General features: G+C 37.0%; 2 protein-coding genes across 2 annotated transcripts in view; both read left to right on the forward strand.

Annotated features, from left to right (window-relative positions):
• ccdc141 (coiled-coil domain containing 141) overlaps nucleotides 1-3,702 on the forward strand; it is a 71,579-nt gene extending 67,877 nt beyond the window's left edge. The window contains exons 26-27 of the mRNA XM_084421005.1: nucleotides 1,086-1,225; nucleotides 2,393-3,702. Of these exons, the coding sequence (XP_084277131.1) occupies nucleotides 1,086-1,225; nucleotides 2,393-2,410 (158 nt within the window). The 3' untranslated portion in view covers nucleotides 2,411-3,702. The remainder of the gene's footprint in view (nucleotides 1-1,085; nucleotides 1,226-2,392) is intronic.
• The window catches only part of ttn.2 (titin, tandem duplicate 2), a 167,306-nt gene continuing 148,482 nt past the window's right edge, over nucleotides 3,478-22,301 (forward strand). Inside the window, exons 1-23 of the mRNA XM_084421002.1 lie at nucleotides 3,478-3,702; nucleotides 5,222-5,325; nucleotides 5,882-6,085; nucleotides 13,876-14,163; nucleotides 14,251-14,339; nucleotides 14,413-14,633; nucleotides 15,422-15,677; nucleotides 15,867-16,022; nucleotides 16,244-16,360; nucleotides 16,926-17,150; nucleotides 17,238-17,351; nucleotides 18,132-18,371; nucleotides 18,690-18,755; nucleotides 18,848-19,106; nucleotides 19,437-19,485; nucleotides 19,604-19,816; nucleotides 19,902-20,044; nucleotides 20,140-20,321; nucleotides 20,453-20,683; nucleotides 20,774-21,012; nucleotides 21,110-21,351; nucleotides 21,808-21,972; nucleotides 22,062-22,230. Of these exons, the coding sequence (XP_084277128.1) occupies nucleotides 5,235-5,325; nucleotides 5,882-6,085; nucleotides 13,876-14,163; nucleotides 14,251-14,339; nucleotides 14,413-14,633; nucleotides 15,422-15,677; nucleotides 15,867-16,022; nucleotides 16,244-16,360; nucleotides 16,926-17,150; nucleotides 17,238-17,351; nucleotides 18,132-18,371; nucleotides 18,690-18,755; nucleotides 18,848-19,106; nucleotides 19,437-19,485; nucleotides 19,604-19,816; nucleotides 19,902-20,044; nucleotides 20,140-20,321; nucleotides 20,453-20,683; nucleotides 20,774-21,012; nucleotides 21,110-21,351; nucleotides 21,808-21,972; nucleotides 22,062-22,230 (3,959 nt within the window). The 5' untranslated portion in view covers nucleotides 3,478-3,702; nucleotides 5,222-5,234. The remainder of the gene's footprint in view (nucleotides 3,703-5,221; nucleotides 5,326-5,881; nucleotides 6,086-13,875; nucleotides 14,164-14,250; nucleotides 14,340-14,412; nucleotides 14,634-15,421; nucleotides 15,678-15,866; nucleotides 16,023-16,243; nucleotides 16,361-16,925; nucleotides 17,151-17,237; nucleotides 17,352-18,131; nucleotides 18,372-18,689; nucleotides 18,756-18,847; nucleotides 19,107-19,436; nucleotides 19,486-19,603; nucleotides 19,817-19,901; nucleotides 20,045-20,139; nucleotides 20,322-20,452; nucleotides 20,684-20,773; nucleotides 21,013-21,109; nucleotides 21,352-21,807; nucleotides 21,973-22,061; nucleotides 22,231-22,301) is intronic.

The following is a 22,301-nucleotide window of genomic DNA, read 5'->3' on the forward strand; positions in this document are numbered from 1 at the left end:
AGCTTGAAAATAAGAGTAAGGACTGTTGTACAGTATGTACCCTTGGTTGTGAGAGTCTGTAATTTGACCTGAGGTAGGTGGTGACTGAGGGAAGTATATTCACCAGCCCACCGGCTAATAGACACATCACGATTAACTTTGTTTACTGCATGCAAGTTGCTTGTCAGTGGTGTCATAATATCCACATGAGTTTCAGTTTCTTATTGTGTTCTGAATTTCTGTTGATTTTGTTGACAAGTACGTTTACTAATAACCTGTTGATAAATCCTGTTGAAAATGTAAAATAGATACAGGATGGATTATATGGTCTGTAACTTAAGGCTTGCTTAAAACCTGATCCTTAAAGACCCTTTGAAATTGTTTTATGAGTATTTTTTTTTTACTCATTAAAAGTTTTTTAGTACAAAAAATTAAGTCTTTTCCGATTAAAAATGAAGTTGGGAAGAAACATATTAAAATATTATTTTAGAGAGCATTTTATTGTTAACATCAATATTGATACTTCATTAAGTGCAAGATGAGTCGTCATTATTTTAGTTCGTTTTGCGAGAAGAGAAAGAATTATGAATAATGTTGAATGATGAATTGAATGAATGAACCTTTAGCGATAGCGAATAGATTAGCTTAGCATACAAATGACCTCAAATGTTAAAGAGTAAAAGCCTCAAAACTTCAAATTTGATTTTATGGTGTCTTTAAGGCTCTCTACTGAATGAAAGGGGGACTATTAGTCAGGGGCATGTTACTGTAATCACACAGCATAACTCAGGGCTCTCGGGTTACACCTTTGCTTCCTTGCTATGTCGCCCTACTGAGAAGGTGTCTATGGCGTCATTCCTCACCCTGCATTCAGATACAGCTGTCTCGCAGTTAAACTTTTAACTTTACCTCCAGTGCTCTTTACTTTTTTACTTACTACTTTTTTCCAACAGTAAACAATAAAGGCAGGTAACATGCTTAATGAGGCACAAGTTGGAATATGACAACCCTTTCTGAACTATAACATTTTTATTTGTTCGAGATAATGCTATGATAATTTCTGCTTCATATTCAGTGCATATTACAATGCAATTTGATTTCCTCAGGACACAGGGCCACTCCACACTTCCTCTCCAGACTGGATGAGCAAAATGTATTGGTGGAAGAAGACCTCAGCTCACACTGCACTTATCCTCAAGTGCTCTGTATGAATGATACTAAGGTTTCAGCATGTGACAAGAGCCAAGTGAGTCAAACGTATAGAAACTTTGCATTCACTCGCAAAATGTTTGCGTCCCTCTGAGAAACTTTGTGTTCCATTGCAAAATTTTCTTTCTTTTTTTGTGAGCGAACGCAAGGTTTTGAGGGAATGCAAAACCTTTTTTGAAGGAAACACAAGGGATTTTCAAACCAATACAAAGTGGTTTGGAGGAATGCAAAACTTCACATTTTTCCCATCACCATGTCCCTATAGGGGCTCTGTAGTACGTACACCAATATATATATAGACCTTAAATTCATTGAAAATCTTTGGGATGTACTGGAGTAGACTTAACAGAGTGCTTGACTCTTGCATTGTCAATACAAGATCTTGACCAAAAAATGATTCACCTCTTGATGGGCATAACATCACAACATTTTTTTCCATCAAGAGGTGCATCAATTTTTGGTCAGGATTTTGTATTGACAATGCAAGAGTCAAGCACTCGGTAGAGTCTCCTCCAGCACATCCCAAACACTTTCAATGAATTTAAGGTCTGGTTCATAAATAAGTGTGAATAAATACATTTATTAAGCATTTATAACATTTGAGTTAAAAATGGCTCACTATTTGGCAGGTATTGCGTTAAGGCCTATTTATACTTCTGCGTCGAACTGCCGCCGTAGCTACGTCGTAGGCTGTGTGTAGCGCACGTACCCTACGGCGTACCCTGACGTGCACCTCTCCAAAAATGTAACAACGCGTCAATTCTACGCAGACACAAGCGCTGTGATTGGTCTGCCAGAACCCCTCCCTCGGGGTTTCACATGCTCCCTAGGTGCGCGTCAACGCGGACAACGACACAGAAGTATAAATTAAAACCAACACGTTGCCTACGGCGTATAGGCTCCGGCGTAGGTCCGACGCAGAAGTATAATGAGGCCTTTAAAGTCACCATTCTTATTCATGCAGTTATAACTGCTTATCAAAGATTTTTAAAGCATTTGTAAATGACTTATTCATTATGAATAAACACCTTTATGAACCCTTTACAAAGGCAGCCTTAATGTAAAGTGTTAACGAAGTGTTAATACATCAGATTTTTGAGCCTGTACTTGCCGGATAACTCAGGAGAAAGATGTGTTTTGCCATTAGAGACTATCTTACAAAATATACAATAATAATGATTATTTGTATGTATATTTTTAACAGGGGCCAAAACCACCATAAAGGTCACTGATTATGGGATGTATAAGGATCTGGAAAACCATATCACTCTTTGCATTCACAGGCACAGATTCTGTTTATGGGAAAACTTTGGACATCACAGTTCACTGAGCCAAATCTTCTTTGTGAATTATTAAAAAAATGGATAATATCTGTAACACTACTGCTTGCAACTGATTATTTTGTGTATACGTTGCCTTGCAAAAACTATTCAGACCATTAACCAATACCAATAAATGTCATATAACCACATTCTGAACAAAAATAAACAACTGAAAAACAGCTGTGTCTATGTTGTTTTTCAGTGATTGTTGCTGAAAGCTTACAGAGATGAAATTCCCTAATGTGGGGAAAAAAATATCAAGTTCATCATGATTCATACTATTAAATAACTCCCATATGTGATTATCAACATATAGTATGTGTGTATGTATGTTATTGAATGCAGACAAAAGAGCATTCGAAAAGTCAACTCATGCAAGTCCTTGTCAATGCTAGTCATGCATTCCACTCTTACATGTCATTGCCTATCTTTAACATGCTGGTCTCCTCTGTCAGTTTTAGTTTGCTGCTAAACCGACTAGATCTCACCATGATTGTAATGTTCAGAATGTAACTTCTTTTCTTCACAAAGTTTTAAAAGTCACTTCTGCCACACTATACAGATAAACAAAAGGGGGGTGAACACTGCCTGTGATCTGAGCTGAAGACGTTTATCATGCAGACTCAGAGCTTGAGTGACAGTGACAGCCCTTCTCCCCCATTTGGTTCTTCACTTCTTGGGGATCAACCTGCTGTAACAGTGATTAATTTATGAGATAAAGCTAGTGAAGATTTCTTTCTTTATGAGGGGCATTTTCCTGTTTCTTTTGGTACGGGGGTTTCAGACACTCTGTGATAATGAGTCCTGCGTTATGTTAAGTAAAGTAGGTGACAGGTGTGAGTTTTCATAAAATGGCTGCTACCTCCCATGATGCCTCGTGGGGGGATGGCCAATGGGGCATGGCAATGTAGTGATGATGCTGATTAGCCAAGGGGTATATAAAGTAAAACCACCATGTTAACACTTCTGAGCAGTTGGAGCATTCCCAGCCTTGCCTCGGGTGTAGGGATTGCAAGGGAAAAAAGCAAAACTACACGGTTAAGACCCTGTGTAGTTTTGTTTTTTGGGATATTTCGAGGCTCATCCGTTCTCACACTGTGTTTTCTGAAATCATATCTGGATAAGGACATTGTTTCAGAAGACAAAGCCCTTTGGGATTCGTCCCTCCAATTCAAGGCACTCTTGGATACAAGTAAGTATGCTTTGTGCTCTTGTACCCATGTGCCAGTGCTTTGTTGTGTGATTCTAACAGAGTAGAAATGCCAAAGGCAATGTTTACTTATGCTTATGATGTTATCAAATTGAATGAATATTCATTTGATTTTGTCCTAAGACTTTTCGTTGCTGAAGGTTATAAAATGGTGCAGTGGTTTTAGTAAAGCCAAGAATAGCCTGTGATAGCATTAGAGTGGTGCCCTAGCTGGGCCATGATGTCTTTTTAAGGGAATCAGCAGCAGAGATATCAGTTGCACCTCCAGCTATGTGCCACATGGTGACTGTCAATCAAGCTGGATACTGACTATTTTTAGAGGATGCCTTTTGTGACACTGGGTTTGGTTAGCTTATGAACATTTATTGCAGTTTAAATGGATTTTCTTAAAGTGGTTGCTGGAAACTTCTGCCTTATTGTTGTGCAGATCTACAGTTATTTTCAAGTTATGGTTCTTAAGGTTTAATTCTGAACTTTCGATATTAATGAACCTGGTTACCTTTGAATTATTGCTATGGTAAAACCATTCATATGAGGCTATAATTTATTTTTATCACTCTTAATTTTTTTTTTTATAAATGAGAATGTAAGTCAAATTATTCTCCATGAAACATGGAGATGTTAGTCTCTTAAAGTGCAAAAAAAAAAAAAAAAAACTTTGTTGTGGTTGTATATTTTAGAGCATGCTAAGTTTTCATTTCGATTTATTTTAATGAATTTAAATATGTAAACTTAAATGATATCAAATTATTTATAATAGCTATACGGGTAACTAACATATTGATTATACACAAATGTAATAGTACTTTTACAACAATATAATTATTTCCACATGAACTATACCTGAATTTTGTTCAGTCTGTGTTGTTCTATTTTAGGTAAAGGTCATGTGTCCAGTAGTTCCTGTCAGCCATTTTAAATTCTAATTATAAACTAGTTCTCTTCAAAGTAACTTTTTTATCCTCCAGACAATCGAGACTGGTTCATGTTAAATGCAGAGTGTTTAAACCTTAAGAGACTGTGTGATTATGCAGTGTGTTTATGAATAACATCTCAGTATTGCTTGGCAGAGGACCAGGTTTTCAATCCAGCATTGAGATTGAGTCACAAGTTCAATAAAGATGCATATACCACTTATTTAAGATTAGTTTTAGATTTGATGATACAGACCTGTCTGGCTGTTATAACTGGAGGGCTATTCTAAATTATGCGTCATGCCAGAAAAAGAGCTCACTGCAGGCCACAGGCACCAGTTGTTACTGTCATGTCTCAAGAGCTGTCAGTTGATATGAGGCCCAAATGTTTGGCTTAACACCCAATGGAGCCACTGAATCTCAAGTGACAGGCCAGGTTCTAACAGGTTGATAGGGACCACACCAATGATTAGTCTGTTTAGAAGCTGCTAAAAATACTGTTCTCTTTTTGAATTTAAGATATATTCTTTTGAGTTTTTGCAGGGTTCCATGACAAAACTATAATTTTATTTTATGTCTTCCTTTAGGGTGCCTTCCACCATGTCAACACAGGCGCCAACATTTACACAACCGCTTCAGAGCGTTGTGGCACTTGAGGGTAGTGCTGCAACGTTCGAAGCTCAAGTTAGTGGTAAGAATGTTACCACTGCCATTCCATTGCTGCAATATGAAATTAGTTAAAGGAATGTTTGTATTTATTTGCATAACTCCACAGAGTGTTTTCATTACATAGCATTGATGAATTTATCTGAATAAGTGGTTTTCACCTTGGGGTCTGTAGCAGCATTGTAGGAGATCCAGCCATTATTGTTTGATCGCTTTATTTATTTGTGGGAGGGATAGTAAAACATTTAGCTAATTAATTTTTTTCTTTATATTTGTTTATAAATACAACTATTATAATAATGTATAAATGAGTCTGAGCAAGTAAATAATTTATTTCACTGTGCAATGTTTAAGCATCATTATAAAGTTGCAAATGCATTAATATGGTACCATATACATGTTCAGGTCAGGATTAAAATGAAAACCTAAATTTTATACTATAGGCTATGCAACAAGGGGCCTCAGCTCCATCTTTCTATCCACCAAGGGGACATGAATTTTGATTACACATTAAGAAATGTTTGTATTTGTCTAGATAAAATATTTTATTATATTATGATAACATAAAACTCTACCCACAGGCAATCCAGTTCCAGAGGTGAGCTGGTTTCGTGATGGCCAGGTTCTTACTGCTGCCGCTCTGCCCGGCGCTCAGATCTCGTTCAGCGATGGCCGCGCTGTTCTGATGATCCCCGCCGTGACAGCCGCACACAGCGGAAGATTTTCTGTGAGAGCCACCAATGGCGCTGGACAAGCCACTAGCACCGCTGAACTGCTGGTTACAGGTAATAACCAGTAACTTGGTTTGAGCTATTGCCACCAGAAAAAAAAAATTAAACATGTTTATAATCGTAAGTTTGCCTTCCAAAATGCTATAGTTAGCCTAGTAAAATTAGTGTTAATAAAATATTAATTTGTCTCATTTGTTAATGATTATATTGATTACAAGTTAATTTGTAGTAGAGTCATGAATTCTCCCACTGCATGCTGGCACCCTTGAGCTACAGTAAGCAAATATGTGGATTAACTGATCGGCTCACAAAGTTGATGACTGTTACTTGTTATAGAAAGTGGTAAAGGTATCCAGTGGTAGGCTATTGTTACACATGCAGGCTGTCATTGCTTGAAGAATTTATGGAAAGGAATGTGTGTTACCTTTTCCAGTGCTTGCAAGGCAGTATTGACAGGGGATTTAAATGTAGGGGACATGGGGGGCAAAGGAGCTAAGGGTTGCTTGGGGGTTTCAAAAGTGTTGTTATATGTAAGTGTTATATGTAATTATACACCTTTAATTGCGTTTAAACGTTCAAACCGCATTTTAGAAACCACTAATGTTTAACTCCTTAACCTGCAGCGCATCGCTGGAAGACCCAGATTATTGTTGTTTACATTCACTGCATGTTAAAATGTCACACTCTTACTTGATCGGGACAAACTGTGTATCTTTAGAAAGATTTTAAGACTTCAGCTTCGATATTTGACCACTGTTTATGATAGAAGTCAGATCCATGACAGTCATCTCTTAATTTATGTCAGGAGTGCAAAATAACAAATCGGTAACTTATATGATATTTTGAATAGAATAAAAACACACACTCATATTCAATCATGTCTGTTGCAGCTACATAAAACATTTCTACACGTGAAACAAGAAGCTAATAAACACACGCAAATGATTTGTGTGTGATTTTCATCCAATTTGGGGTATTTTCATATCAATAAAGGATGTTTACATTAAAAAGGCTAAGCAGGTGTAGTGATTACCTGCTTATAAAAGCTATACATAACATATTCCAACACAAAAAAGTGTAAGAATATTAACAAATTAACTAAATAAAATAAAAATAGCTACTTTTAAATTTAATTTAACACTACTTTCAAACACTTTTATTAGTAGGCTAATGTAGATTATGCACTTGAAAGCCTCTTCTATCTTCACCACAGTCATCTGTAAATATAACAAAGAATAGTAATATTATAATAAAGAAAAGTAAAAGTAATATTCTTGTTTATCGACCTTGAAAAGCAAAAAAGGAAATGAGAAAAGTAATAAAAAAGCATTTTTATCAGGCTCCTATGTGAGGCGATTCCATTTTATTTATCCATGGCACATGCACTTTGTTTCTTTATATGCAGCCCAATGTTATCCAATGACTTGTTTGCATTATTTAGATTTTTTTGTAACACTTTACAATAAGATACATTTATTGTTAATGCATTAACTAACATGAACTAACAGAGAGCAATAGCCTTTGATAAAGTTAGTTAATAAAATATGTGTTCATATTAGTTTACAGTGCATTACCTATAATTTTAACAGATACAACTTTGGATCTTAAAAATGTCTTAGAAAATGTTGAGCTTAACTTTAAGATTAATAAATGCTGTAGAAGTAATTGTTCACTAATTGTTGGTTCATGTTAACTAAAGCTAACAAAATGAAACCTTATTATAAAGTGTTACCATTTTTTAATGAAGAGAGTTGACCATATAAGTATAAAATTAATTTTAAAAGTTAAGGAATCTTAAACTGGTTCAAACTAGGCTACTGTATTGTATGTTTGATTTATGTTGAAGTGTTTGGGACATGGATTTTAATGGTGAGCCTTTTGTTTATGTATTCAGGCTTTTAAAGTATATCAAAATTAGAATTTAGATTTATTGCAGTTATCGGATTTCAAATGTAAAGAGTTATCGGTACCGGTTATTCAACTGACTTTAAGCGGTTGCAATTCATGTTAATACTAGGCACAAATGGCATTATAGAGAGCCTAAGTCCCTCCGGCTCATGGGACCTTATTTCGGAAAAATATGTATGGTAGTCAAGGGCGAGTGACAACTTGTCTTTTTATTCCGTCTGAACTGTGCCCTGAATTATACATATGATGTTTGTCAATTTAAAAGATAATTATGAAAGTCAAGAAAGGCACAGTTTGTCATAAAACAGAAGAGTAAATCGCTCAATGAACTACATCTCTCGTCTCGCACTATATACGTCACCGTTGCTCGTATGTGTGCAGTCTGGTACAAAACACTCAGGCATGAAGGCGTAACGTTACGATTATAACGTGAGACTATAGAAAAAATGACAGACGTTAGCTTCAGTAAAGTTAGCTTCATTCATTGAGAGAAAAGGTATGACGTCACATGTGCGCCTTTTGGGTTTGTAGTCTTTGTAATTACGTATTTTCACGGTCTTATGCTGCCTTCACGTGCTATGGAAAAGATGATATTTTCCACTTGTGAACTGGTATTTACCAGTGTGTTGTGTTCAAGTGCTTTTGTTGTCGTAATGTAGTACCCGCAAGGTCTGTGTCAGTAGAGTATCTTTTTTATCTTTACAAAAAAAACAAAAAAAAATGTAAGTGTGGTGCTTTCTGATGATTAAAACATAATTAATAATAAAAAAAAAAAAAAACATGACATAAAATGATTAAATATGAACCAAGGAAATTGCGGCGAAGTTGAAAATTGAGTGTTAACGCATTATATTACAATCGTTAATGACACAACATTCTACAAAAACTATCCGCTAACAGTATTCACGACTCTTGCGTTGCTCTCCGCCATTTTGAAAAGGTCAAAGGTTATCTCATCTCGGCAACTCGTGCATCAAAATATTCTACGAGTTGCCCAGTTGAAAATACCACATGAGGGGGTGTTCATGTGCATTTTCCATGTCGGCTTTTGGTATTTACCATAATTACCATAGCACGTGAAGGCACCATTATACCTCAACAATTTTACATCAAACTGTGACTTTCTTGACTTTAAAATGTATATTTTAAATGAACAAACATCATATGTGTAATTCAGGGCACAATTCAGACGAGATCAAAATATTTGTTGTCTCTCGCCATTGACTACCATACAATATTTTTCCGAATTAAGGTCCCATGGTGGTCCACCGGAGAGCTGGTAAGTCCCGCCCCTTCCGCTAACCCCACTGGACCTCTAGATTGAAAAATCGTCAATGCAAGTGAATGTGAGAAAATAATTATTTTCTGGTCCCGGTTTAATTTTGCCATGAATGTGAACATATGTTGTCTGTAAATTTTTTATATAATTTTTCGTGTGAAGAATGCTACAATTTAGCGGGTAGAAGTTTGATACGGTTAGACTTTGTGTGAGAGCACTTTGTGGACTACAACATCCGTTTTATCCAGCGATTCCTAGTTTTTACATCAGACGGGAATCTGAAGAAAGAACAGCCCATTTGGTTTGAATGGTGACATTTGGGTACAAAACACACAGGCATCTCGATCTGTCTCCATAGATTATGCAGCATTAGCACTGTGATTTGACAAGTGGAGGGAAAATGTGTTATGGGGTGACGTCACATAGGCGACATGTAGTCTTTCTCATTAGCTATGTCTTTTCCACAACTGCTAGCCAAAGAATCATACAATATACTGTCAAACTCGTAACATGAAAAATTATATAAAAAATTCACAGACAACATATGTTCACATTCATGGCACAATTCAAACGGGACCAGAAAATAATAATTTTCTCTCATTCACTTTCATTGACGATTTTTCAACCTAGAGGTCCAGTGGAGTTTTACGGGTGGGCGGGACTTACCAGCTCTATAGAGAGCCTAAGTCCCTCCCCTTCCGGTCGACCACCATGGGACCTTATTTCGAAAAATATTGTATGATAGTCAATGGCGAGAGACAACAAATATTTTGATCTCGTTTGAATTGTGCCCTGATTTACACATATGATGTTTGTCAATTTAAAAGGTACATTTTAAATTCAAGAAAGTCGCAGCTTGATGTAAAACTGCTGAGGTATAAAGACTGTGAAAATACGTAATTACAAAGACTACAAACCCAGAAGGCGCACATGCGACGTCATACCTTTTCTCTCAATGAATGAAGCTAACTTTACTGAAGCTAACCTCTGTCATTTTTTCTATAGTCTTACATTATAATCGTAACGTAACGCCGTCATGCCTGAGTGTTTTGAGCCAGAATACACACATACGAGCAACGGATCTTGTGACGTACATAGTGCGAGACGAGAGATGTAGTTCATTGAGCGATTTTCACATAAAACTAAACATTACTCTTCTGTTTTATGACAAACTGCGACTTTCTTGACTTTCATAATTACCTTTTAAATTGACAAACATCATATGTGTAGTTCAGGGCACAGTTCAGACGGAATAAAAAGATAAGTTGTCTCTCGCCATTGACTACCATACATATTTTTTCCGAAATAAGGTCCCATGAGCCGGAAGCGGAGGGGCGGGACTTAGGCTCTCTATAACACCCCTTTAATTTGCCCTCCAGGTGGGCGTTCCTATAATGGTGTGAGTCGTGTGACGTCACGTGAAAACAATGAATTAACCGTCCAGTGAATATTTTTAAGTTAAATAAATTAGTTTACTTTCATTCACACATTGAAAAATTGCCAGCAAAACCTTTACAAAATTATCAAAATCTCTCATATACACATAAGATGTGATTAAAAGCCTAAACTTACAGCTCAAGTTAACCTAACTTTACCTCTAACTTAGCTAGTAACGTTAACAGTTGAGATGCTAGCGGACTTCTCCCGAAGACACTAAATCATTCCTATAAAGTATATATTCAACGGAAGCGTGTCATTTACATGAAAGAATGTGTCAGAAGCATTTGTATGTACTATTTGTGTAAGTTTGGGGACTAAACTTACCTGAAAGTAATGAAAACAACAGTGAGAGATGGAGTTAACGTTACTGCTTGTGTCAGTTTAGCTGTCGCCCCGTTTCCATGGTAACGCCCTCCGCTCCAGTTCAAATGCAACTCGAATGTTCAGCGCGCGCGCCCATTAAAAACACATACAAGTCACGCAACATTTACATAAAAGTAGAATTGATGGAGGGAATTATTTGATAATTATATTTTCCATTTGTTCCTATTTTAATAAAACCTGTTTAATTATAACCTCAGTGAGCTGAGTATGGTGAAACTTAATGACATAGTTTCTTTATTTGTATTATTTTGTCCAGATTGTCATAGTATTTTATAACTCTCTGTCTGTACTCTTATAAGACATGATACAGATATATAATATGCAGCGTTTGGTCCCTGATGTGCCGTTCAGTGACAGGGCAGTAGTATGTGGTACAAGTCTTTCAATTGATTCCAGTCAATTATGCAAAAATAAAACCATTAGGGAACGTTCTCTATAAGTTATTTTTAGGTTATTCAACGTTCTGGGAACGTTGTTTTATGGTGGCAAAATAATAACTTAAAAATAACCATTAGGGAACGTTCTCTATATGTTATTTTTAGGTTATTTAAAAGTAACCACCCTGCAACGTTCTGGGAACGTTATTTTATGGTATAAAATAAATCCCAAAAATAATGTTTCCCTAACGTTAGTATTTGGTTCCCCAAAAAATAACGTTAAGGGGAACGTTCTGTGTTAACTAACCTTTTAATTTTGGGTATGTCATTTATGCCCCACTTGCCAAAATGTTATGTGTGGGAAGCATATGTGGGAAGTGGTGTAGTCTACGTGATACGCAGATATACGCCGTATACCCACTAGGAAAGGCCAAGGATTTCCATATACCCACTTTAAAAAAGCGTGAGGATACGTAACAACTTCGTTTTGTGTCAGAACTTTAACACTTTCATTCATAAATTCACCCCGTTTGTGTTTGCGAAGCGACGGATCGAATCGCGGAATCCAGTCACAAATGGAACTTGCTGTATAATGCAGAACGTCACGGAATTTGGCCATTTTTGAATGAATAAATCCAAAGTATGGCTGTACAATGAATCAAATCTCGATATGGACTAGTGTCTGTGAATATTAAAGTTAAAAGAGACTGCAAATGTTATACGCGTCTCTGGGAATGATCGCTCAATGTGTGCTTCACTACACACACACACACACACACACACACACACACTGAAGCACGCGTGACGCTCCTCGTGGTGTTTTCAGCGTTTCACTGTATTGAGACATGATGTAGGCTACACACGTGAACTTTATCGTAGAGCTGCTATGAGAGTAACTTCACGAAAATTTCCACCATTTCATTTGATAAAACTATAGTCGACAACCTGTCAAAATAAAAGTTCGGTATAACTTGAAATTATAACAGAAATATATTACTATTGCACAATGCACAGTAGAGTATAGTACACTTCAAGTAGGCCTAATAATAATAGTTTATTAAAACACACAGAAACTCAAATTTCTGCAACCCACCAAAATAAAAGTTCGGTCTAACTCAAAGAAATTATGAAAGAAATTGCACAGTAAAATGTACTTTAAAATAATAATAATAATAATAATAATAATGGCATCTTTAAATGTTATTTTAAAGGAACATCACACAAGTTTTCATACATGTTTTAATTTAAACAGTAAACTTGCCAAAACAATAACACAATTTTTTTCAAAAACACCATTTCTAAAAGTTTGTATTTGTGCCTATAACGTTTTTTATTATTATTTTTTTTTTTTATTGTCAGCCGTTTTATTGTCAAACCTGTGCTTCAGGGACCATATAACATCTAAGGCTAAATGTAGCTCTTAACTGGCTGAGTTAGATGGTGATTAACACTAAACAGTAGAAAATCAGTCCAGTCTCCCCAGCTGTAAAATGTCATTGGCTGTTAAAGTCCTGTGTTGATTATAATAAATTGACATGTTGATAACACTTAAGGTGAAGATACACAGCCCACAGGGCAACTTTTTGAGCAATGTTGCTGGGCAATGTTGCCGTCAACGGGCAACCAGATGAGACACAGGGCCCACGACCGATCTAAATTATCCAGATAGAAATTGAATGCCCATTTTCAATGGGAAAGTGCCCAAGCAACAATCGCTCGGCAAGATTGCCCAGCAACATTGCTCAAGAAGTTGCCCTGTGTATCATCACCTTTAGTCTTTCATAATGCTCTCAATTACGTGAATGCATACTGTATGCATTAGTGAGTGTGGTGGTGCTTATGGGGTGACGCTCTGGGAGTGGGATGGGTGAGTATGAGTTGAGTATAGAGGGCACAGTATACTCATTACACAAAACTAGACTACACCACTGGGGTTAAATAGACCGTTCTGTTTCTAATGTACTCCACCTCGCGCATATTCGACAAAACAAGGACACAATGAATGTTCCCCAAACATTCGCTTGCCCGCCGTAGGCACTTATTTTGGTGGTTCAAACAGAACAGCAGTTCGCAGCGAGAGTTGAACTTGAGCTCCTCGTTTATAAAACGCAGTGCCATTCGCAACTTACTGCAAAAGTTGCTATACACGAATGCAACGGTCACATTTTCCGTTCTTCCGTACTGGACCTTACGTCAACAAAATGTAACCTCACAAAAAATGTTATTTAAAAAACTACAAAAAAAAAAAAAAAACATCTTGTTTATAGTTTGGGTGCTTTGGGCGCCAAAAGAAAATTCGATATTGCGAGAAAAACATCAACAGCTGATCTGACTGATACTGGTGCTGACTGAGAATTATCTTAAACCGCACCGTGTAAAGGTGAATGTGATAGCCTACTGTTGTGTAACTTAAAAGTAACAAAAATTACTTGTTTTCAATCTCCTTTAATTTGCAGCTGAAACTGCGCCACCAAACTTCATTCAGAGACTACAAAGTATGACTGTGAGACAAGGAAGCCAAGTGAGACTGGATGTTCGAGTTACAGGAATCCCTGCACCTGTGGTGAAGTTCTACAGAGAGGGAGCTGAGATTCAGAGCTCTGCTGACTTTCAGATTGTTCAAGATGGAGATCTTTACAGTTTGTTGATTGCCGAGGCCTTCCCAGAAGATTCTGGAACTTATTCTGTCAGTGCCTCTAACAGCAGTGGACGTGCAACTTCAACTGCAGAGTTGCTTGTTCAGGGTAAGATTTTTAGCTGATAAAAATATCTATCTTTTTTTATATTTTTTTTATAGATGTTGCAACTAGTAATTCATTCATGATTCACAGGTGAAGAAGAAGTCGTACCTGCAAAGAAGTCAAAAACAATCATTTCAGCCTCTCAGATTTCACAGACTCGTCAGACTAGAGTAGAGAAGGTGAGTGACTGTGAACTAGCCGCAACAGAATTTTACCCTGTAGATCACTGTGTTAATTATTTTCTTTTAACAGAGGATGGAGGCTCATTACGAGGCCTCTGCCACAGCCATGATGCAAATGCAAGTAGAGGGTGGGGTTGTGACTCAACAGCTGGCACATAAGACTCCACCTCGTGTGCCCCCTAAACCAACCTCCAAATCCCCCCCTTCACAAGTGACTAGAGTGTCAGCAGCTCGCCAACAGTCTCCCTCTCCTGTGAGGCATGTTAAGGGCCCGACACCCTCTCCTGTCAGGTAATGTATCTAAAGTTTCCAGATTTACATGTGTAGACAATTCATATTACATATTTTTAAGTGGACTTGATTCTAAACCTATGTTGATTTGATGATAGCATTAAAGTAGTAACTTCGTAAAATAACCTTAAAGTGATGGACTTTACTCTTGAGAAAATATTTCTTTTTTGATTCTGTAATTTATTCCACATTACAAAATGTTTATTCATAAAGAAATAAGTAACAATTTGGGAAAATGATTAAAATGATGTGTACGCACATTAGATTGATTGATGTAGATTTCAGTCAAATTAGTGACCCTATAAGCTGTTTTATTCTACCCAGAGTGAATCACACCCTTATGGCGTTTACCATGTTGACATCATGACCAGTTGTGTCTTGCAGTTTACTACTACTTGTACTACTAACAATAAATAATACATATTTTTTTAAAGATGTTAGTTTAACATTTTAATGGATATAAGGAAAAGTGTATATCTTACTGTTTGTCCTGGAGCTGGTCATTTCTTTTAGGCTTTTCATTTTTAAACATTACCTTTTCTAGTTACATTTAAACATCTCCTGCTGTGTGACAAATACATTTTCTAATACTAATATTCCATGTAGTTAATGAGGTCATAAAAAACGGCACGTTTAATAATTGTAAAAGAATTGGCAAAAATTCAGTTTTTGCTGAATGCTTTTAGATGAGAATAAACAGTACATATCAAGTTTCCCAGCTCTCATTAATCCTAAGGCTAAGGTTTGTGGTTCATGTTCTCATAACATCTTTTTCCATTTAATTTCAGAGCGGTGTCTCCATCTATGAGACTGTCTGTTTCCCCAATCAGACCAGTCAAATCCCCTGTGATGACCCGCAAACAGGTCACGCAGGCCTCTGAGGTCCTACCCCCATGGAAACAAGCGGGGTATGCTTCAGAAGCCAGCTACACCCGCATGATTGCCGGTGCAACACAAGTTCAGACGACTTCTACCCATGTCCAAATGGAACAGCGTTGGGAGGGCTCTGTTTCTGTTCAGCAACAAGTTGGAGTTGTAAAAGAGGTAAAGAATTTCCCATTAGACAAACTTGCTTTCAATCTTTCTGCATGTCATGAATGACTTGTTTAGTGGTGCCACCACTTCCTTTCTGCAAGTGTCTATCTCATGCAAATGTTTATTTTTCGGTGAAAATGCCTGTAATGTAAACTCTAACAACATCTTGCAACCCAAATCTACTTGCATGTGAAAAAGGAGCAGAAAAACGTGGATGAGAAAATTATTGCTGTTGCCACTGTGGTGGCGGCAGTGGACCAGGCCCGTAGTCGTGGGCCGCTCTGTGGCTCTGTAGATCAGCCCAGTGTTGAAACCGGCATAGCTGCAGAACACATTACATCTCAAAATGAGCAGGTAGTCTGGTACTAAAGTGTTGTGGTTGTCACCCATCCAAACCTCATACTCCTAGATTTTAGTTTTTACCACTGACTCCACAAAGATTTTTATAGGACAACAATAACATACTTGCCCATTTTTCCATTCATTTCTCCACCTTCTCCTACCTTTCCAAATATAAACTTTTTTTTTTTTACATTTAGACAACAATTTAGAGATTTCTTTCCGCATGTTCATAGATATCATGTAAGGAAATCCAAGAGGAATCAGTCACAACTGTGACAACTCATAAAATCAATATTGATGTTTCAACCACTATTGAGAAATCCTTTGAAGAGATCTCATCAACTGCAGAGGTAGAATCTAAGAGAATAATATTTCAGTTGGCCACAATTCTAATGCCTTCTATCCTGTTTTACATTCACTTAACTTTGTTTTTCAGAGAGTACCTTCTGTTTTTGTGGTTAAGGGCAACATTTGAAAGGTTACATTTTCAGTCATGTTAGGTTGAGTGATTAAATACAATTTGATTTTATGGTCTTATTTTGAACAATTGTCAACAAATAATTTTGATTATGAAGACAAAGCATTGTCTTTTCTAAATATTTAAGTGAAAGTTTTTGTAAAACTTTCTAAAAGTAGCGTTAGATGAATATAAATATGTTAACTTATTCTTTAGATGGAATGTAAATGTAAGCCCATGTAAATGTTACCCTTAAATCAACGGAGGTCAAACTATCTCTTTTTCCACATCTTTCAACACTAACATTTAGCAGACAACTTCACTGGGTGGTGCATTTTCCAGCTTTCGTCCCATATTGTTTTTTTCATTTACAGTATTCAAGCTCTGTATTTTTTAGATGAGAATGGATTCTGTCTATACATGTATTATAGATATTGATCAGTGATTGCTCTTGCCAGGGTGATGGGAAAAAAGCAGAAGCCGTTGCCACTGTGCTAGCTGCTGTTGATCATGCACGTATACGAAAGCCCACGCATGCTGAAGGGGCTCAGATGGAAGAAGAGGCTGATATAAGACATCAGGAAATGCTAGCAACTAAGCAACAGGTCACAAGTAAAAAGGAGCTGTTGCTTATCCCCACTGAAATGTCAACTTCTACTACTGAGAGTGTACATGTCACCCAGGTTAGAAGCATTTAACAGAAGCTGAAACATGAACATGACTTTTTTAGTCTATTTGCATTCAAATATTCTTCTGTTGATTTGCAATAGATTCAAAGAGCTACTGAGGTCAGCTCCAAGGTGGAGACTGACCTTTCACCATCCCCACTTCCACATTTCACAGTATCAAAAGTTACTGTACCAAAACCAGATCATAGCTATGAGGTAAGATTTGGTGATTACAGGCAAGCAGTGAAATCCCCCTTTTCTAAGGTACCTAGATTTTCAGATATTTAGGAAAGAGGATAATGAGAGAGAAAACATTAACAAATTTGTATGAAACATGTGAAATAAATCTGAAATCTATTTTCTTTTAATTTAAGTTCTTTTCCTGCTTGCCTGAAACACAGTTTCAAGAATTCAACCGTATATTTATGCACAATGGGTTCCAAAATCTGAGACCACTATGAATATTTTGAATGTTTTTTTTTAATCAGTATATAAAATATAAAACATGAAAATGAATAAATGTTTAATATTTTGCACAGTTTTAAGTCATTGCATACCAAATACTTATACATTCTGAAATTAAAGTGCATTTAGTTTTTGTATAAAATAATAAAATGCAAAATGTATGCATTTTCCCTAGTAGTCTCAGAATTTGTGTGTCCCTTTGTGGTAGACTTTATTTTAACTTTTTATCACTAGCCTTTAACAAGTGCCGCCTATCCAGACCAATCTAAAAAACCCACCCTCAATACCTAATATACAAACTTCACAATAACTTTCAACATAACATCCATCCATTAGTTTGTCCATCAACCTCTTATCATACCATTGAGTAATTATATCATTGAGTATTTGTTATCTGAAATTGCTAACTAATAAATTTTTTCCTGCCATCCTTCTAAAGGTTCCCTGATTGTTCCCCTCTGTGTGGCTAAACAAAAGTGAACTTGTTTTTTTGATATTCTGTGGTAATGTTGCTCTTTTTGGGTTGGTCAGGTTTCAATAGCAGGTTCTGCTATTGCCACATTACAAAAAGAGTTTTCCTCATCAACTGCTGCTCAAAAGATCATCAAGCCTGTCAGGCCTCCAACACATAAGATTGTGGAGACTCGTGTGACCCCAGAGCCGACCCCTCCTCCTTTTAGAGACACTGCAGAGAGATATCAGACTCATTTCGACAGAGAGTTACACAGAAAGATAGGTCTTTCGTTTGCCGGGGAAGAGTGGGAAACACAGGTTTGTAGTTTAACATGTTGCCCACTCGCAAAGCTAACATTTGACTTAATATCAGTTATTCATCATATGGAGTCTTGTGTGGTTGGATTATCACTTACAGAAAGATTCCTCAAAGCTAACCGTTTTCCTTACAGATTCCATACTGAGGATTTCTTCTCTCCACCTAATCTTTATTAGAACATTTTTGTTTTTGTTTGTTTCATATACTTTTCAAACTCGGTCTTTTCTCAACCTCTTTTCTTTTTTAGCATTATTTGTGGTACTCGATAACATTCAAGAGTCACTTGGTTAGTAAAGAAATGTTGATTTTTCTTGCAGGTTGTTGAGACTGCAGCGATCCCCTCAGCTATCAAAGAGCCTGTAGTGCCCCCTACCTTGATAGCAGTAAGTGTTTTATTAGCATTTTGATGAAATGCTGCTGATTTGTAGAATCACTTGAAGAACCACTAAATACAAATTGGTGTCTTGTTCATTAGGGTTTGAAGAATGTGACTGTCACAGAGGGAGAGTCTGTCACTCTGGAGTGCCAGATTTCAGGCCACCCCGCACCAGCTATTATGTGGTTCAGAGAAGATTACAGAATTGAGCACTCCATTGACTTCCAGATCACTTATGAAAGCAGCTATGCCCGCTTGGTGATCCGTGAGGCCTTTGCTGAAGACAGTGGCCGCTTCACTTGCACTGCTACCAGTGAGGCTGGAACTATCAGCACCTCCTGCTACCTTCTTGTCAAAGGTACATTTTATATACAGTACTGTAATAAAATTTCTGTGTATTAATTTTTTGTGGAGAACAAAAAGATGCTTATTTTATATGTAGGTCTGTAATAAGGCTATAACAATAAGTTCTCAAATGTTTTAAAACAATACCATAAATTAGAATCTCCTACCACCTCATCTGCATCTCTGTTGAACCCAAGGTTGAAAATCTTAAATGAACAGACTTTGATCAAAAAGCACAAACAAACAAAAAAAAAAAAAACAGGATATCCCTCCTCACCTCTATGATTGTTTGAAAATAAAAGCACAACCTCAAAAAACATTTATGTTTTTTTTTTTTTTACAGTGTCAGAGGAGATTGAGAGCAGAGAGGAGATAACTGTCCAGGAGAAACAGTAAGTTACACGGGCAAGAGCATGGACTAGTGGACCTTAACTAGTAAAAGAGTAGAGCCAAATGGTAACACATTTTAATATATGTAATTACATTGTGTGTGTGTGTGTTTCAAATAAGGACTGTCATTGAAGCCAAAGAGGAGACCATGTCTGAAATAAGCGCGGTCTCTGCGGACACTGGAGTACCTGTTGCTCCTTTCTTTGTAAAGAAGCCAGTGGTTCAGAAGCTGGTCGAGGGAGGCAGTGTTGTCTTTGAGTGCCAGATCGGAGGAAGCCCCAAGCCCCATATTTACTGGAAGAAGAGTGGAGTTCCACTCACTACTGGATACAGGTATAGATTTCGAGCAAGTACACTTTGGATCTAGTTGGTCTACATAGTGAAAAAGAAAGCTCATACTTTCCTTGTAATTTAACAGATATAGAGTTAGTTATAACAAGGATACAGGGGAATGCAAGTTGGAAATTTCTATGACATTTGCCGATGATGCTGGAGAGTACACCATCTTTGCCAAGAACCAACACGGAGAGGCATCTGCTTCCACAATCCTGTTTGAAGAAGGTTAGTTGTGACTTTATTATAAACTGTGACACAATTAAATAAAGCTTAGAACAAAAAAAAAAAAAAACATCCATCATGCCATCATGTATTTACAGAGGAGTTTGAAACCTATATGAAGAAACAGGATGTGACATATGTAACGGAAGTGACAGCAATGGTGCAGGAGCCCAAAGTTGCAGATGTGCCCCCTGTAGTTGTAAGTGAATATGAAAAAGAGCTCATACAGAGGAGAATGGCTCAGCAAACACAGATGATGAAATCCTTCATCTCAGAGACGGTACGATTTTATATAGGAAAAGTGATTTTACTCATTTTTGTAATAAGATCGTAAATCACATAAAACATTTGCATACTAAGAAATGCCTCTCAAAATGATAATACAATATATAAACATTCCATTATCTTCAGGAATTTCAAATATCTGCTATTGAACGAAAAATAATCCAAGAGATTGAAATCCGCATCCTTAAAATAACTTACCGAGAGCTGGTGATTGAGGATGGTGAGGAGATGGTCATGAATGTTGCTGAGCATGAGGCTGTCGGATCCTCATTTAGCACTCCTGTCAAAAGCTACAGAATTCTGGAAGGAATGGGTGTTACTTTCCATTGCAAGATGGAAGGAACACCATTACCAAAGGTAATAAATGGATAATAATTATATTGAAAAGCAGTATTTTTACAGCAGTACAATGTATACAAGTAATTTTATATCATTTGTGTTAAATAGATTGCCTGGTATAAAGATGGCAAGCGCATTAAGCATGGAGGCCGCTATCAGATGGAGGTTCTACAAGACGGAAGAGCCAGTCTGCGCCTACCTGTGGTGCTGCCAGAAGATGAGGGCATCTATACTGCATTTGCTAGCAATATGAAGGGTAATGCTGTCAGTTCCGGAAAGCTCTATGTAGAGTCCACTGCAGCTGCTCAGCCTTACTACCCTCAGGCCGAAGCTGTGAGAAGAGTCCAGTGAGTTGCCTTTGCCTTCTCTGGTTTTGCTGTTCTGTAATTAGATGTTTAGGATAATGTTGTCCATATTTACACATTTACACTTTTAATATTTTAGGTCTACATCTCCAATGTCTGCTCGCTCAACTAGCTACTCCCCTGGACGTTCTCCTGCTCGTTCTGTTAGCCGCTCTCCTGCTCGTAGACTTGATGACACTGATGAGAGTCAACTAGAGAGACTATATAAGCCTGTTTTTGTACAGAAGCCATCATCCTTCAGGTGTTCTGAAGGACAGACTGCAAGGTTTGACTTAAAAGTAGTTGGAAGACCTATGCCCGAGACTTACTGGTTCCACAATGGTAAGTGTGTTTTAAAGCTACACTACCATTCAAAAGTTTGGGGTCAGAAAGATTTTTTTTCTTCTTTTTTTTTTTTAAATACTTTTTTCAACATTGATTATAAGAAATGTTTCTTAAACACCAAATCAGCCTATTAAGAATGATTTCTAGAAGGATCATGTGACACTGTAATGGCTGCTGAAATTCAGCCTCACCATCCCATGAATAAATTACAATAAAATATATTCAAATAGAAAACAGTATATTAACAATATTACTGTTTACTTTATTTAAGACCAAAAAAAAGCCATGTCTTGGTGAGCATAACAGACTTCTTTAAGAAAAATAAAAAGAATACTACCCCAAACTTGTAAACAGTAGTATTTGCTTTCATTTTTTTGCTTGGTTATTTGTTTTCTTTCTTACCTGTTGAAAACAGAAAAAAAGAAAGTAAATCTTTTATTTTATTTACCAAAGGACAACAAGTGGTCAATGACTACACCCACAAGATTGTGGTAAAGGAGGATGGAACTCAGTCAATGATTGTGGTTCCTGCCATGCCTCAGGACTCTGGAGAGTGGACGGTTGTTGCTCAGAACAGAGCTGGAAAGACAACTGTTTCGATGACTCTCACTGTTGAAGGTAAACCGTTTTTGTTCTAAAAAAAACTGTATTTGATCTAGACTTAGTGGTGTGGAACATTGTGTAAACTCTCATCTTATGTGTTACAGCAAAGGAAAATTTGGTCCGGCCCCAGTTCATTGAAAAGCTAAAGAATATCAGTGTTAAGGAAGGAAGTTTGGTTGAGTTGGCAGTAAAAGCCATTGGAAACCCCCTCCCTGACATTGTCTGGCTGAAAAACAGTGATATCATCTCTCCTCATAAATACCCTCACATCAAGTATGTTACTTTACTTTGAATTGTTGTTTAATTATTTCCTTTTTTTTTGTACTATATATGTTAAATTCAAA

This window comes from Rutilus rutilus (genome assembly GCF_951802725.1).
Source record: "Rutilus rutilus genome assembly, chromosome: 10".
Classification (NCBI taxonomy): domain Eukaryota; kingdom Metazoa; phylum Chordata; class Actinopteri; order Cypriniformes; family Leuciscidae; genus Rutilus; species Rutilus rutilus.